Raw genomic sequence first — 17,622 nt, 5'->3', positions numbered from 1 at the left:
GACGGCTATGTCAGGTCCAGTGAGATAAGTCATGTGAAGGACCTCGAACAGCGCTAAGCGTGGCTGAGGGTGCTGGCCAGTCAGCCACTACCAGCATCAGGGTGCTTGGCTGGCAAACTGATGCGCAGGAGGTGGGACCATGGAGAGAAAATCTACAAGGCTGTCGTAGAGGACATGGGCAGATGACATGCTAGAGGAGAGCAGGATGGCCCAGGCATGGCAGGCTTCCAGTGGAGATGGCCACTGACCCAAAGGCTGAAGCGTGCCACAGGCCTGGCTCTGGGCAAAGCATTCTAGATAGAGGGAATACCACATCCCAACAGCTGGCAAGTTCCAGGTGATGGTGATGTCTTTGGAGCTTAGTGAGCTGGGGTGGAGGGCCAGGGTCAAGGGAAGGACAGGGACGGGGCCCAGAGGTGGGGCAGACCCGCTGGACCTCAGGCAGGCAGGAAGGAGTTGGGACCAGACCCTGTCTGCAGTGATGGCCACTGTTCTAGGCCGGGCTGTGGCACAGAGAGAACCACTGCTGGAAGGTCCCTGTGACTGTCAAGTGGAGAGCAGACAATGGAGGAAAGGGTCAGAAGTGACACTGTCCCAGAAAACGAGTGTGCCCCGGGGACGCACTCAGCTGCAGGCGTGTGCCGAATTCCTGGGAACATCGCTGAGGCTCCACCTCCTGACCTGTCCTGTGGGGTGCCGGGCTGGCTGGCACACGGACAGCTTGGCTCTGTGTATCTGAAAGAACGTAAGGAGGGAGGGGAGGAAAGGAAGAATAAGGGAAAGGCTTCGTTGAGAGATGTGGAGGGTTTCTCTCCCCCTGATTATAAGGCAACAGAGTCATAGTTTTTTTTTTTAAATAGTGTTTAACGTGGGGCATGGTGGCACATGCCAGTTTTCCCAGCACCCTGGGAAACTGAAACAAGAGCATCACAGTTCCAAGCCTGGTGATTTAGCAACTTAGAGAGACCCTGTCTCTAACCAAAAGTTTTTACAATGTGCTGGGGATATAGCTCAATGCGAAGACCCTGGGTCCAATCCTAGTACCACCCAAAAAACACATGTGTGCATGTGTGTATAAAGGTAACTGAAACACCCACATGCACTGCACTTATCCGTAGTGAGCATTTTGGGGTCCTCTTTCTGGAGCTCTCCCTATGCACCCTGGGGCCCCACAAGCATGACAGCCTCATAAGTGCTAGCTCGCACCTGGGTGCTCAGAGTTGCTCACCATCCTGGTTACTTTTCCCATTGCTCTGATGAGAAGTACCTGACACCCAAAATTAAGGAAGGAAAGGTGTTTTTTTTTTCCAGTACTGGGGATCAAACTCAGGACCTTGTACTTGCCAGACAGGCACTTAAGCTGCTGAGCTATCTCCCCGGCCCTGAGGAAAAGCTTATTTAATTTAGCTCACAGTTTGTCGAGGTTTCTGTCCATGAGATGAAGATAGGTGGCTTCAGAGAGGACAGCAATTGATGGCCGGCAGAGGACTGCAAAATCAATAGGGGGGAGCAGAGGGAGGGACAGAAACAGAGAGAGGGAGAGAGATGGAGATGGAAAGGGAAATGGGGGAGACAGACAGAGGCAGAGAGAGGGGTGGAGAGGGAGGGGGAGAGACAGACAGGTAGACAGACAGACAGACAGACAGACAGACAGACAGACAGACAGAGAGAGCGAGCACGAGTGGGGGGGTGCGGAAAAGGACAGAGAAACAGAGACTGGGCATGGTGGCACATGCCTGGGAGGTAGCTCAGTGGCAAAAGTGCCTGCTGGCAAGTGCAAGGTTCTGAGTTTAATTCCCAGTACCACAAAAAAATAATAAAAAATAAAAATAAAAATTCAATCCCATGCCGGGAAGGCTGAGCCAGGAGGAAAACTATAAGTCTGAGCTGTGCAGCGAGACCCTGTATCAAATAAATAAATAATTTTTAATTAAAATAAAAAATAAGAAAAGGTAATTTAAAAACTGCAATGGAAAGCGGAAGCATCTGCGTGGCTGGCTGGTGTATGGTGTGCGGCTTGCGCGACTCCATCTGCAGAAACCAGGAACCTTATTTTCGAGCGAATCCAAAATCCAGTATGAAGTTAGCATCTTTTTCAAGTGAACACAGTCCAGCACTTATTCTTGGCCAATGCTTTTGCAAAGGCAAAGTATCCTTTAGGGAGGGTCCAGACCTCCTAATCTGTCTCACTGCCATAATTTACTTAAGTGTTTCCTCTCCCTGGACATCCAGGTAATTTCCAGTTTGAGATTTGGGAGAATAACATGCAGGGAACACCCTTGAGGACAGCAGCTGCTCCAGGTCGGTCCCTGTCTCTGGACCTGTGTCCGGCGATGCTCACATTTGGGAAGCTGGTCCTGAGGACCGGAGCAGTCAGTGCAGCTGGCAGACCACATGCAAGACTGAGAGTGGGGCTGAGTTCCAATCCCGCCAACTCCCCAGCTTTGCACCAGAGACAGCTCAGTGGCAAGGGATCCACCTCACATCTGCTGGACAGCACAAGCTGTCCCCGCAGATGCGTCCCCCAGTTGGGGCTGGACCCTTCCTTCTGCCACAGATGGTTGCTGTGTCTGCTCAGTGGGTAGCTGGAACCAGAGCTCCCCCCTTCAAAGGTCCTCCCCCAGCCAAACACAAGAGCACACCACCCTCCTGGTGACCCACAGAAGTGCTGCCTCCTGCTGGTCAGTGTCCTGCACAGCAAGGGTCAGCTATGACACCGTACACACCAGACAGTGCCAGTAGAGACAGCTGGCTTGGCCAAGGACCCCGATGGGGGCGGGGGGACACGGACTGGACTCCTCAGCCTCAGCCTTCCTCTGTACATCCATCTTCACCCAAGAAATGACCTATGGTTTCCTTTTTCTCCCTTTCACTGCCTCACTGGGTATCGAGTCTTGAAAACTAGCTTCCTGTGTGTATGTATGTCATATGTGCGGTACTAGGGTCCAACATGCTAGGCCCAGGCACTGCCATGAGGCTCCACACCCAGTCCTTTTCATTCGACTTGTTCATCCCCTCACTTCTGCAACAAGGGTTAAGTTGTACAGGCTGTCTTTGAGCTTGCAATAGTCCTGCCTCAGCTTCCCAGGGGGTCAGGATTACAGGCCTGTGCCACCAAACACAGCTCAAATTATGTTCCTTCTTAACAGGTGACCTCAATACCCTGAAGAGTGTTCTGTGAGCAGCCCACACCCCCATCCCACTGCCAGGAGAAGGGGTCCCCATTTCCCTAGATAGAGCACACGCGGTCCTGTATGCAGGGGGCACCTCACCCTGCTCTCTTATTAGCCAGCTCGGGCCGCAGTTCCCCTGCTTTGTGGCACCTTTTGTCACTGAGAAGCTGATCTTGAGGCTGTTCCATCTCAGAGCACATAGCTGCCTCACTCTCTTATATCGGCTACGTGTGCCCTGAGGGTGAGAATTGGTCCCGTACGTGAATCGTAGGTTATGATTATTCGTTACTGCGGCACACAGGACTTTGACGTGCCCTTATGCCAGTAACATGGTACAGATGCGTGCAGGCCTCAGGATGCCTTAGGGCACCAGCCAGGGTCTGGGTTTCAGGTCAAAGGGTGTCTGTTGGTGCATGTTCTTCAGGTGGTGACAGCACCGCTCGTAGTCCTGCAGGCCCTGATGAACAGTAGTGTTTTCATCTTGCTGCCCTCTGGAGCGTGAAGCGTGACGTCTCTGGGTGGTTTCCACATTGGATAGAGACTGGAAAGTCAACGTGTGTGTTTCCAAAGCCCCAAGGACAGGCCACCAGAGTGGCTTCCTTCTGCGTGGCTGTGTGCACAACTGGCGCAAGGACACTGCTCTTCTGCTCCGTCCCCACCTGCGGTCCTTCAGAGACTGGTGTCCGTGCCTCCCCACGAGCACGTTAGGGGGCTTAGTTGCCAAGCCAGAGCTGGCCCACTGGACCCTTGCCCTCTGCCCACCCCTGCAGACGAGTTCTGGTAGGAATGAACTCATAACCCCCCTCAGGAAAGGGCTGTCCCACCTCCGCTTGCACGCGTGTTCCTTGCTGCTGCTTCTGTTCGAATTCTACGCCTGATCAGAAACAGGGTATTTTAAAAGAAGAGAAAAAGAAATTCAGATCTGTCCAAGGAATTGACAAATGGAGCTGTGCTTTTTCTTTTCAGATACAAGCCTGTTTTCATTTTAGTTTTTTAATTCAATTCAATTGCTTTGCATTCCTGTGGTCTCTAATGTGCGAGTGTGTGTGTGTGTGTGTGTGTGTGACACACTCAGCCTTCTAATTAAAACAAGATTTAAGCTGCCAGAATACTGTCTTACAATATTGTCTATTTTTTAAAAGGCAGGGAGGATTCCTGTATTTAGTGTTTCTGTACTCTAACTTTTCTACTTTTTTGTTTACTGGATTTTTTACCAAATAAAAACTACCTTACTGGAGCTCATGAATTAAATATGCTAAGCAAGGGTCAGCTATGATGCTGTACACACCAGACAAGATAAAGAAAAGCTAAAGAAAGGCGTTCCACCTTCCGGACTTGGGGCCTGCCCCTGCAACACGCTTATTTTCGGCGTGCACTGGCAGTATTGGGTTTTGTCTTCTGCACGCATACCTGGCCTTTGGGGCCAGTCCTGGGGACCTTCGGGGATGCCCCTTGTGACTGTGGCTCCCAGGGCCTAACGCCCTGCATTTCTACCCCAGGTCCTGCCCTCGCCTCCGGTCCCACAGACAACCCAGGGCTTCATCGGCTGGCGGTCCGCAGTGCCGGGCCTCAACAAGTGCCTGGAACACGACAGTGCCATCCGGAGCTGCAAAGGCGCCTACGCCCGGGGCCTCGGCTGGCCCAAGCAGGGCATCCACTGAGCCTCAGCCCAGCCAGCGAGCGGGACCCCTGGGTGCCTGCCAAGGGAGATCGCCCATCCCACGTCTTCGCCCAAGGATGTAGCAAAGAACAGGAAGTTGGCCTTAAACCATCTGGCTCCATCCTTCCAAATGTCCATGTGAAATGATGGCTCCTGATTCATGTAATGAAGAAGGCAAAATAGATACCCTATTATTGTTTGCTCGCTTCTCAATACCTTGGGAATCTCAATATTGTATGGGGGGGTGGTGTTTGTTCTCATTGTTTTGAGACAGGATCTTGCTCTGCTGCCCTTGAGCTCACAGTGATCCTCCTGCCTGGTCTCTGGAGTGCTGGGATGACAGGGATGCACCACCATGCCTGACTTACAAGGCTTTAAAAAAAAAAAAAAAAACAGCAGTGATTTAATTTTAGAAATATTGGTTTGGGCCTTTTTGCTCAATGCTGTAGACCCAACCCTGGTCCTGGTCATGCCAGGCATACCCAGCGGCTCCTTCGCTGTGACATCTGTAGTAAGTCAACAGTTGCCAGGGCAGAAGCAAACCAAAGATTTGCTGTCAAGGGGAGATTTGCAGAAGGCTTCCCCAGGGATCTGAGACCACCACCCTCCTGGGCTTTGCACGGCGCCCACCTGAGCACAGGCAGTGCCAGGCTGGCCAACAAGTGTGTTCCTGCCCCTACACATCAAACTCTTGGTTAGTGTTTTATACCGATCCCTGTCCAGCTCCAGAGCTTTGCTTTTGGCCCTCAAATAAGGGGTAGAGAAGCGTGCATCCAGGTGGCCAAAGAAGAAGAGCCGGCAGGTCCTCGGCCTCAGGATGGACCCCAAAACACAGGTGAGGGAGCAGTGGGTGGTGGCCTGGGGGAGCTCGTGCAGGTCCATTTCTTAGAGCTCAGGGTCAGCACCTCCTTCAGACCTGGCACATGCAGAGCAGAGAGGCCACACAGAGGCATCTGCCCTCCATAGGGACACACGCTATGCCCATCACCTTTCTGTTGCTGGACCAAAACACCTGACACCCACAACAAAAAGGACAAGCTTATTTTGGCTCATCTTTTGGAGGGTTATGTGAGAAGCTACACTAAATTGGCTCAGCAGTTTTACACCCTAGGGTTTTGGGTGTGTCTGGCTCTTTCTTTAATTATTTTATTTATTTTTTAATTTTGTGTGTGTGTGTGTGTGTGTGTGTGTGTGTGTGTGTGGCCAGCTCAGCCCACCAGGGAGCGGGGCTGGCTGGCATGTGGTGCTGGGGGATTGAACCGCGGTCCCTGATGCTTTGCTAAGCTTGTTCCAAGTAGGTGCTTTAGACCACTGAGCCATCTCTCCAGCCCCTGGCTCTTTCTTTAGAGGAGCCCTAGTCTTTCACCTTCACCCTGGACATCACCTACTGGCTTCCGGTGTAGACTTTTTTCACTTCCGGCACAGTTTCTTCAGGCTTCCGGTGTAGACTCGTGAGCCTCCCATCACAGACCCACCAGCCTTCTGATGCAGACTCTCATGGGATGCTGCAGTGAGCTCCAGACCTTGGCCTGAATCCTCCGTTCTCACTTGTGCAGACGCCCTCTGCATGCTTCCTCATCTGACTGTCGCAGGTAGCTTCCTCCTGTGCTAAGTCAGGCCTCCTTATTGGCCATGGGGAACGCCTCCCTGTGTTTGTAGGGAATGCCTCCCTGTGTTTGCCTCTGTCTCTCTGGTGGGATTGATGAAGCCCATTCACCCTAACATCTGCTATTCCCTCTTCCATCCAGCCATGGGCAGGTCTACTGCAACTAGTGTAAGAATTCTCTGTCTTAGGATTGTCTGAGGACCTTGAATACCAGCCTCAATGCCTCTGATCCACATCTAGCGGGACTCCATGACTGTTGCAGTACCCAGTGCCATCCCCACGGGCTCTGAACTAAGAACCTCCCAGCCCCAGAAGTCCCAGCATAGGAGCTTTTCCTACTTGGGGACACTGCTCTTGGTAGAATGTGACTTGAGATCAGGCTTCTTGTCTCTTGAGCCAACACTTTCAGAGCCAACCTCTCGGGGCTGAGGACAGGCCTCAAGCCTCCCAGGCGCATCTCTGCTTCACAACATCACTCTTCCAGCCCTTGGGGGGGTGGCGCTCAGGTTCCCAGGGCTTCCTAGCCTGGGACAACCAAGGCATAGGACAGCCTCTCAAGAGGCTTGTCATCGCCTCCGACCACACTGACCATATTCATCTGCTGCCACAGCTCCTAATTAGGGCTGGGTGTTGTGGGTTGTACAGTGTCCCCTAAAAAGATTTGTTGAAGTTCTAGCCACCCAGATCTTGTGACTGGGACTGATAGTTCATGGTGACATCAACCAGAATGGATTAAGAAATGCCAACAGCATTCATGCAGCATAGCTCTGGGTGTTCTGGTTGATTGATGTGCAGGCCAAAACACAGAAGAGGAAGGCCAAGTAGTGCCAATAACAGCTGATGGCTTTGGTGGAATGAAAGGGAAAAGAAGAAGGCAGCCTTCCCTTTCTGCTTCTCTAGAGGAGCTTCCGTTTTCACCATCACCTTTGGGAGCTCGTCCCCAGTTCCTCAGGATTCCAGTGCAGCTCTTCAGCCTTCCAGCGCAGACCGTTTGGCTTCCCAACAGACTTACATCAGACTGTGGTGAGCTTCAGGTCTTAGACTCTCAGCGGGATCCTCCAGCCCTCTGCACACAGGTAGCCACGACACACAGCTGGCCATTGTTCATTCTTCAACCCCTGACGCCACTGGTGACCATATCTAGCTGATTTCGTGGCTCCTCTGTATAACATATATATTTTTCATGCATTAAATCTGTTCCTCTAGTGGACCCTGACTAATGCGATGACCTTATCCAGAAATAAGGTCATTACAGAAGCGACTAGTTGAGCTGAGATGAGGTCACCCTGGCCTTTTGATCCAGTATGACTGGTATCCTTAAAGAAAAGGAGAAAGATACCGATCCAGTTTGACTGGCCTCACACGGGGAGAGACAGCTGTGTGACCAGAGGCAGAATCTGAGTGAGACACCCATAAGCCCAGGGATGCTGAAAATCACCAGTGACCTATCAGAAGCTAGGAAGAGATGAGGAGGAGCCCACCTTGCCTATTTCAGGGGAACAAGGAACCTTGACTTCAGACTTCTGGATTCTTTCTGGGCTGTGAGAGAATACAGTTAAGCCACCCAGCATGTGTTTTATTCCATTGCAGCAGCCCTGGAGAATAACCAAAGCCTGGAAACATTTTTCTGTCTCCTCCTCTTCCCTCACTCCCCGCACACCTACAAGCCACCCTCCTCCAAACCATGTGTCTTTCATTTTTCCTGACCACGGCTGCCTCTTTGTGGGACCAGATCATGTGGCTCTTTTAACTCCAGAGATGTTTCCAGTAACCCAGATGTTTAGACCAATGTAGACTAAACAGCCGGCTGCTTGGCCAGGCCCGTCCCTATTTGATCCTAATGGTTTGGTGTCTGGGCCACCACAGTAGGCAAAGCATTTGCCCTTGAAGAACTGTGGTCTCTTCTTGTGACCACATGTCCCCACCAGAGTAGAGCAAAGTGGGCAGAAAGAGCAGTGGATCACGGATTTCCCAGTCAGGAGGTAGTTCACATCATGGTTGGGGATGGAACCCAGGGAGTCACGAGTGCTAGGCCAGCACTCTGCCACCAGGCTGAGTCCCCTGCCCACACTTGCTCTAATTCTCCATCACAGATGGATCTAGCAGTCCTCTTCCATGTTATCTGTGTGCCAACAAGAGCGGGGCAGCAAAATGACCCTGCAGAAAAGGGGCACTCTAGATCTGTCTGGACCCCAAAGCAGGCCAGGTCCATTTAGGGTGCTCTGAAACATGCCGGGGAGCTGTTTTTGACTCTGCTTCTAACTGACTGTGCGGTGTTGACTGACCTCAGACTTTTAAGGACACTTGTGGGCACTGTTGGCAGGGATGACAGATGGGGATGACCAGGCCCATCCTAAGTGGATTGTGACACTTCAGCAAGCCTGGACAGTCTGACAGCAGGCAGAGGTCTCAGGCTGACTGGCTCTTCCCGTACACCACACAGCAGCAGAGGAAGTGGGCGTGGTATATCCAAAGACAAACTTGCCTGCCCTTTGGACAATCAGCACACAAATACGTGTTGAATTATGCAGGGAACAGCTGGGTATACCTGTATTTCCAGGACTCTGGGAGGCTGAGGCAGGAGGATCATATATTGGAGCCCAGCCCAGGCAACTTGGTGACTTTGTGAGTCCCCGTAGTTAAATGAAAGCTTTTAAAGGGTGCAAACATAGTTTAGTGTGAAGATTCTTGGTTCAATTCTCAATACTGGAGAAAACAACCTAAGAAGTAGTAATGATGTGATGCTTGTTATGCTGCCTGTTCATTTAAATGAAACTGACTCCAAATTTATGTGCCTTAAACCTACTTTACTTAGAAACTGAAGTAGGGATTCCTTCCCCCATTTGGCTCCTGTCAATATACAGATGACTAGATTTTAAACTAACCAACATCTGATAACCTGTTAATGATTTTCATTTTGTTTTCTGTTTTCCATAATTTATTCACCAACCACATGCACGATTTTATTTAAAGAGATAAAATGGGGTGGTTTTCTGGTAGGGATCAGATTTTGCCATGCAGTGACCCTTCCCAGCCACCTCTTCCCTGGCCCCTCCCAACTGACCTTTCTGCATTACGCCATTTGGCCTGCACTCGTGGGCTCTGCACTTGTGGGCTCTGCACATGTAGGCTCTGCACTCGTGGGTTCAAAACAGGACCCAACATCCAGTCAAATGGCCCAGCTGAGAATCAAAGTGGACAGCACTCAAGGATTCAATTACCCTGGACGACTTCAAACTTGACATTTCATCTATGGAAATCAACCTCTTTGTGGGTGTCCAGAAGGACCCATAAATGTCACTACACACTGGAATATCACAGCATTTCCAAGGTCAACACGTAGCCACTGAACCTGTACGCATAACACTGAAACACATCCCAGCAATGAACGCCACCCTGGCCTGGGTCACAGAGAGTAGTCTCTAACGTGAGGCACAGTGTAATGGGGTTGGGACCAAGAACGGATTCCGTCACTAGCACATGTCAGACCAAGGTGAACTAGGAGCTCTTGAGTTTGAGTTAGAAGAGACACAATCAAAAAAAAAAAAATCAAAGCATGGGAAACATGACTCTTGGTCTTACACATTAAAACACAACTGTCCCTGGGAAGTCTTATTTCACGTGTCCTAAGCCTAGCACCAGAGTGTGTGGGAATTTAAAATCCTGGACAGTTTAGGGACAAGATTCAACTATATATTGTGTGACCCTGCTGACAAGGTCTGAATAGCCCCACAAAATGAGATCCATTAATATCTTTGTAGTGAAATATAAGAATAGTCACACTCACTAGAATAAAGATTCCAAGGAGCTGCCTATCAGTCTGGTTCAGGTTTTGTCCCCCAGTGAATACTGGTATCAAACTGAAATAACATTTCAGGGTTTCGATGCATTTTGGTGTCGAGAACTGATAAGAGGTGGTGGAAAGAAAATATCATCATGCGTTAGGGCTTGGATTACGAACACCCCTCCCCAACAGGCACGTTGTTGAGGGGGGGAACTTCATAAAAGGATGAGATCGCAGGTCCAGCAACCTGCACGTGAGGGGGTTACTCTAGGGCTGGGGTCATAGCTGCATGCACGGCTGGGTGGTGGGCTCGGGAGGAGGAAACCGGACCGGAGGGCATGAGCTGGAGTCCTCCTCTCTCTGGCTGTCTTCCTGGCTGCCATGCATAAGGCATCTTTTCCTCACCACACCCTCCCGCTGTGATGTTCCTGCCTGATACCCCACTGACCATGTTGAAACCATGAGCCATAATAGCCGTTTTCTCCTGTGATTTGTGTATGCCACGCATTTTTGTCCAGTAATGGAAAGACAACTAATACCTCCGTTATTAGTAGAAATCCTGCAGGGATGATTTTTCCTGTATTTTCCTATAGTGATGAACATGTACAAAGACTCTCTTGGTTGTAAGAGAAAGTAACATAACCCAAGCTGGGAAGTCAAGAGGATACTCGCTCCAGGCATGGTTTGATGCAGGATTTAAACAGTGTTACTGGGACCCCCGATCTTTCTGAACCAGTTCCTTTCAGGGTGCTGTAGCTGACTGTTTTCACCTATAACTGGCATGGTTCTGCATGGTCCCAGCAGCAAGGACACTGCGTACACCATGACTAGGAGGTCCACAGAAGCTGGATGCAGCCTATTCTAACTTAACAATGCTGTCAGAGACCTAGCCACTCTGTCTGTCCTTCCTTCCTTAGCTTTCCCAATCTCAGCCTCTTCTAAGGCTGAGCTCCCTCATGGGTGTAGGATGGGTGCTACCAGCCACAAAGGCCATGGAAAGATTGCTAGCTGGTGGCCAGTTGTTACACCTGCTGAAGTGAACTAGCACGGGGCTGGGTGTGGGAGGCCCACCTGAGGGTTGTTGCTGGCAGCATAAGAGGCAGAACTGGAAAAGCTGTTGGGAGATTGTTAGGGAAGCTGTTTGGAGGAGCTATCAGAGCTGTTGGAAGCTGCTGGTTCTCCTGGGCTATTCTGCTGGAGGACCTTGTCATGCTGGCTTTCCTGGTGAACTTGGTTATTGTCATTGGAGGAGGAGATCAGGACTTCGTTGTTGCTGACAATGACTTTGGTTCACATTGGGAGAGCTCTGGATCTCACCTTGAGCATCGCTTCCTGGCTCAGGCAGGGAAGGTGGTGCACTGCTCAGTCTCCTGCAGAAGCTCATTGCGTTGGCTTTCCTGATAGGAGCCTGGCTGTCCTCATCCACAGAGGAGCCAGGACGTCACTGTTACTGAACATGCCTGTGGTACTATGAGCTCTGGTGTTCCTGAATATCACTTCCCGGCTCCAGTGCAGATCCCTCAGCCTGCTAGCCCAGATCCTTCCTCCTACTAGCACAGACTTTCTAACTTCCACTGGCCGTCGGACCTTCCCAGAGCAGATCTGTGAAGCAGGCCTGCATGAGACATTGCTGTGGGCTCTAGGCCTCTGGCTGGATGCATGGGAGGCGCTGCCATGAGCTCTAGGTTTTCAACTGGACTTACGCGGGATATTAGGATCCAGGCCCTCAGCTGGAGTCTTTGGTCTTTAGCGTGTGGACAGATTTCCTGCACTTTCATTCTTTGGGTGATTCATAATAAACTAATCTTATAAAATGTGTTCTGTATCATATTGCTCACCTTGTAGAAACCCCAAACCATGACAGACCACATGCTTTCTTGTTCACGTCTGGCAGGGGGCTTCCCACTTCTACCTGGCAAATCCCTCCAGGAGTCGCCCTGGTCAGAAATGGATCAAGTCCACATTTCCCAGCCCATCCCTGGATTATCTCCTTTGGACAGCCAGGCTGACTGCTGCACTGTGTTATGATACCTACTGGCAGGTGAGTGAGTAAGGCTCAGCAGCATGTCCACTATGGCTTCATTCTCATGCATGCTCACTCATGGTCACAAGAGGCTGCAGCAGCTCCCGACTCTCCTTGCTCTCAAAATCAAGCAGAGTAGGAGGAAGACGCAAAGATCACTTCCCAGGATTCTCCAAACAAAGTCTCCTGTGTCTCGTTGACCTTGGTTGAGTTAACATGTCCATTCCTGAGCCAATCAGTGCAGCAGAAGACATGAAGTTTATTGAGTAGCTTAGGCTAGAGTACCACTCAACACATAGGACACATAGTCAGATGAGAGGAAGGTGTTTACCTAGAAGGAAATCTGGGGGCTGGGGAGATAGTTTAGCAGTCTAAGCACCTGCCTGGCAAGCTCAGTGACCTGGGTTTGATCCCCAGTACAGTGTGTTGTGCTGGCCCTGGAACTCCAGGTGCATCACACTGGCCCTGAAACCGGGCGTGGTGGTGCATGTCTGTAATCCCAGTGCTGGGGAGGCTGAGATAGGAGGACCACTATGAGTCTAAGCTACGTAGTGAGACACTGTACCAAATAAATAAATGAATAAAAGATTAAGAAAGAAATCCGGAGATGATTTCCAAAACCAGGGGGAATGAACACTGCTGGTGAAACGACTGATAAAGCAGGTATCCACAGCCAAAACTGACCTGAAAACGAGCTCTGGTGCTCCTGGTCAAGATAGATGGCCTCAAACAGAAAGTAGGGGTTTGAGAAAGGGCACAGGAACAACTGAAAGCTGTGGGATGAGAACCAAGAAACCAAACAGACTGTGCCCACAACTATGTCAAAATATCAGAAAATGAACAGATACTGATCATCCTGACCCCTCTTCCCCCGGCAAGACCCCAAAGTATATGACCCTGGCCTGTACCTAACCTCATTTGTATTGTGGTTTTGACACCCCACACACACACATACAGCAATTTTTTTTAAAGTAACACAGCACTGGCACAGACACCAGACGTGATGCTCAGAGGGACTCAACAGAGAACGTGTAAGCAACCCCAGTCACGTTCAAGTATTTGATGTGTAACGAAGGGACCAAAAACATACACTGGAGGACAGATCCCCTCCTTAATAGACGGTGTGGGAGAGCTGGCTAGGCACATGCAGGAGACTGATTCTAGACCCACATATCTCACCACGTAGGAAGCTAAAACCAAAAGGGATCAAAGAACTAAACAAAACAAAACAACCTGATGGAAGATCAAATAGGTAAAAGCCTTGAAGTCACAGACACAGTCTAGGGCCTTCTGAGCAGAATCCCCAGTTGCACAAGAAACAATACTGAGAATCAACAAATGGGGTCATATAACATTAAAAAACTCCTGCACAGCAAAAGAAAAGACTAACAGTGTAGGGCCAACCAGATAGGTCAGGGGATTAAAGTACCTGCTTAGGCAGACACAGGGGCCAGGGTTCGATCTCCGGGCCTGCACTGCTGGCCCCACCCCTGGAGCGCACTGAGATGGCGATTGAGACTGGGTGTGGTGGTGTGCTCCTATAATCCCAGAACTTGGGAGGCTGAAAACAGGAGGATCACTATGAGTCCAATCTACATAGTGAGACCCTGTAGACCCTGTACTAAATACATTAAAAAATATATAGAAATGACTAACAGGGTAAAAATACCTTACAGAATGGAAAACTTTTTGCTAGTTATTCTTCAGACAGGGGACCTATATCTTGAATATTCTTTTAAAGCTAAACAAGAATTAGACTTCCCAAATAAAAGATCTAATCCAAAAAATAGACAACTGAAATAGACCGTTCAAGGAAGAAGAGAAAGAGAGGAAGAAAAGAAGAGAAGGAGAAAGAATAAGAGGAGAAGAAAAGAAGAGGAGGAGACAGAGGAGGGGAAGAAGAGGAGTAACCACTGACGGATAAATACATGAAGGAACGTTGACCATCGCTGGCCACTAAAGAAATGCAAATTGAAACAAGCCTCGGTTTCCAGCTTACTCTCAGAAAGAAATCAAATAATAACCAATACTGCAGAGGCCTGGGGAAAGGAAGCCTTCCACCTTGGGGTTGGGATGCCTTAGCGCAATCACTATGGAAAGCAGCACAGAGATTCCTCAAAACACTTTGGTGTATTTTTTAGAAATTCCATTTAACCTACTTCATTTCCTTCTAAGTATCTTCCGAAAGAGTTAAAACCTTACATCCTGGTGAAACACACATTTATAGCGGGCGACGCAGAGCATCTACCTCTCGGCAGAAGAAGCCTTCACGTCCATCAGCAGATGAATGGGTACAGAAAACGTGGTGCTTCCACACAGTCGAGGGCTGCTCGACATGAAGGCAGATAAACGTGAGCTGTTTGTAGGAAGATGGATTTACCTTGAGAGAAAAATTTAGTCAAGTGAAATAAATCAGATATGTAAGTTTAAATATCATGTATGTTTCTCATATATGAAAAGCCCAAATCATAACTAAAGAGCAGAACAAAAGACAAATGATAGATCTTTCTCATATGGGATCAGAGACGAGGGAGATGGGAGGCGAGAGAAAGGGATGAAGAAAGAGATGGAGACGTGCTGTGTACAGGTACCAACTCCACACGAGGAACACGTGTACTGCAATATGGATTGGAGGAGGAGGAGAAGTGGGAAGAGGTGGGAAAGAAGAGGAGAAAGGAGAGGAAAGGAAAGGGAGGAAGAGGAAAGTGGAGGGGAAGAGAAAAGAAAAGGAAGGAAAAGAAGAAACAAAGCAGAAAAAAGATATGAGAAAGATTGAAACACAAGGACTTGGTGGTGGTAGGTGCTTTGAAAACAAGCAGCCATGCAGGCATCGTGGCAGCTTGGAAGGATGTAACGCTCCGGGCCAGCACCCAGCGAGGGAGTGGGGACCCTGGTCCTGAAGGCACACTGAGTTGTCCTCTGTCTGAGATCTGAATGAGCCCAGAAGTGGCATCTGCCCAGGGCTGCAGACGGGAGCTCCAGCTGCTGACACCTTGCCTGGGAACTCTGAGACCCTTGCAGACAGAGGTCCGTTCAGGCCACTGAGCCACCGAGCTCGGAGATAACTGGGGGAAAGAAGATGGATGTTTTATACCTCTAAACTTGTGGTGATTTATTCCTACAGCAATCACCTAGAAGCTAATGCACCAGGTATGCCAAGAGTGAAGTCTCTGCCCTCGTTTAGGCCCCTCAGAATTGTATCTGCAGCCTTCAGCCTTGAGGGACGAGCCAGGGTCTGTCTCCAGAGAAGAGCAGGGCTTACTGCCTGTAGAGGGGCTGGCTCCCAAGCTCTGGGCCCGTCAGCTGTGCACAAGCCATTGTCTTACTTATTTTTCTCTTGTTGCAGAGACAAAATACCCAACATCCAAAGTTAAAGGGGGAAAGGCTTATTTAGCTCACAGCTTGTAGAGTTTTCCATAGGTGGTTGGCTCCGAGACAGGCTTGCACATGGCAGGGAGGCAAGAGTTGGTGGCAGCAGAAGACAGCAAATACAACAGCAGCAAAGAAGAAAGGAAAAGAAGCCCCTTTCTGTCCTTTATATTATATCTGATCTACCAGGATTAGGGTGGTGCCAATCCAGCCAGTGGATCCAGGACCCTTAACCCCAGCCCTACACTGCAAATCAGTCACACACTCCAGATTCAGGAACCTCCAAAATAACACTATGACCTCATGAGGTTTTGGGGGCACATCTAGACACAAACCATAGTAGCTATTCCTAGGGACGGAGGACAGAGAACCAACGTGTGCTGGTGCTGCTACTTCCTGTGTCAAGAATAATGAAGTCTTTTGTCCCTGACTAAGGAGTCTCTGGTTTGGGCAGTGCCCAAGACACTCAACAGGTATGCATAAATTTATAAGCAAAGTAAAATCTCAGACCAGGCAATCTATTCCTTCCCTTTCACCAGCAAGCTCCAAGTCACCTACAACTCTCAGCTGGTGACCCTGCCCAGTAAGGGTTTCTCTATCCTACCTCCTCTACTCTATGAAAGCAACAAATCAGCTACTTTACATTGACTGGTGAGGAACCTGTGCTACTACCTTATGCCCCTCATAGGTGAGCCTTCCCAGTAGGTCAGGGGCCACACAGGCTGCCTTGCCTACAGACGAGCTGGCTAGGATGATGCCCAGCTCACAGGCACTCAGCACTTGTTGAAAGGAGGGAGAGGTAGCTGGCGTGTGGTCAGAACTCTGTGCTCCATTCCATCCTAGGAAAATTGCAGGCTTCTCCAACACTCAAATATAATGCTTCCCTGGAAATAAATGTGAAGGTTAAGTGTTTGAAATCCTAACAGGCTCATTCCATGCTATTAGGGAGCTTTTCTTCTTAGAAAGTGAAAACATTTTTACAAAGTCTCTAATTACCCTTTGCCCTTAGAGGTAATAGTGTCATATTCAGATGTAAGAGTGTCATATTTCAAACTTGATGTCTGTTCTTTAGTGCGTTCTTTTTCAAAACAACTAAAAATCGTTAAATTTATCCCACTTGAGCACTCGCTTGCCATGTTGTCGGGTGACACCAATTCTGGCTTCGATGGCTTTGGTGACAGAAACCCTGCCTACTCGTCCTTCTTGACAGCAATTTCCTATTTCTCCTACTCATTGTTATGAATCAATTACACCAAACATAGGAGCATAGTCAGACCTTGGCTAACAAAATCCAAGGAAGCCACCAAACGGTGCCACTGCTGGTACAGCAAGGCTACCACTGACTGTCACCAGCTGCAGCCCCTCAATCTTGGCTAGAACTGTTGGGGGGGGAATCTTTTATTTATCATTTGCTCAACCTGTGTTATTAGCAGCAGAAAATGGAGTAAGTTACCCTCAGCACACAACAAAACAGGCCAAGTATAGGAAAAGGGCCTTCCTGCCCGATGTACTTGAAGCATAACGTTCTGATGTTGTTTGCACAGCACTAGCTTTTGTTGTCCAACTTCCAATAGCAACCTGGGTGTGGAGAAATACAGTTCCTCTTGGCTCTGAACAAAGCAGCCAGGGCCACTGGCAGATTCAAGCTCAAGGATACTTCAAGGAGAGTAGCCACTGTGGAGCCCACATCTGTTAAAAGGGGAGATGCTCCCCAACTTCAGAAGATGCTGCCCTACTTCCCTGGGCACCCAACAGCCAGGGCTTTTTTTTTTTTTTTTTAGAAATGGAACAATTTGGATTTCATAAATGTGAAATACTCCAGTTATTACATATTTTTCCTATTTTGTGGTTAAGGGATTACTGAACACTATGCCAGTTAAAGCAAATACGCCAGCAACCCTGGCTTGTCATTTCTAAAATAAACTCAGATTCCCAACAGTTTTCCTGATATCTTCACAAGGATGGCCAAAGGTGTCTTAGCCACATTTCTTACAGCTGGGACAAAAT

General features: G+C 49.3%; 1 protein-coding gene across 1 annotated transcript in view; it reads left to right on the top strand.

Moving 5' to 3' along the window:
• Nucleotides 1-4,945, top strand: part of CUNH20orf85 (chromosome unknown C20orf85 homolog) — a 9,328-nt gene extending 4,383 nt beyond the window's left edge. Inside the window, exons 3-4 of the mRNA XM_012512970.2 lie at nt 3,944-3,953; nt 4,673-4,945. Of these exons, the coding sequence (XP_012368424.1) occupies nt 3,944-3,953; nt 4,673-4,834 (172 nt within the window). The 3' untranslated portion in view covers nt 4,835-4,945. The remainder of the gene's footprint in view (nt 1-3,943; nt 3,954-4,672) is intronic.
• The last annotated feature ends 12,677 nt before the right edge of the window (nt 4,946-17,622 follow it).

Source organism: Octodon degus, unplaced genomic scaffold, assembly GCF_000260255.1.
Source record: "Octodon degus isolate 3935 unplaced genomic scaffold, OctDeg1.0 scaffold00296, whole genome shotgun sequence".
Classification (NCBI taxonomy): Eukaryota; Metazoa; Chordata; class Mammalia; order Rodentia; family Octodontidae; genus Octodon; species Octodon degus.
This window is presented reverse-complemented; position numbering and strand designations above follow the sequence as displayed.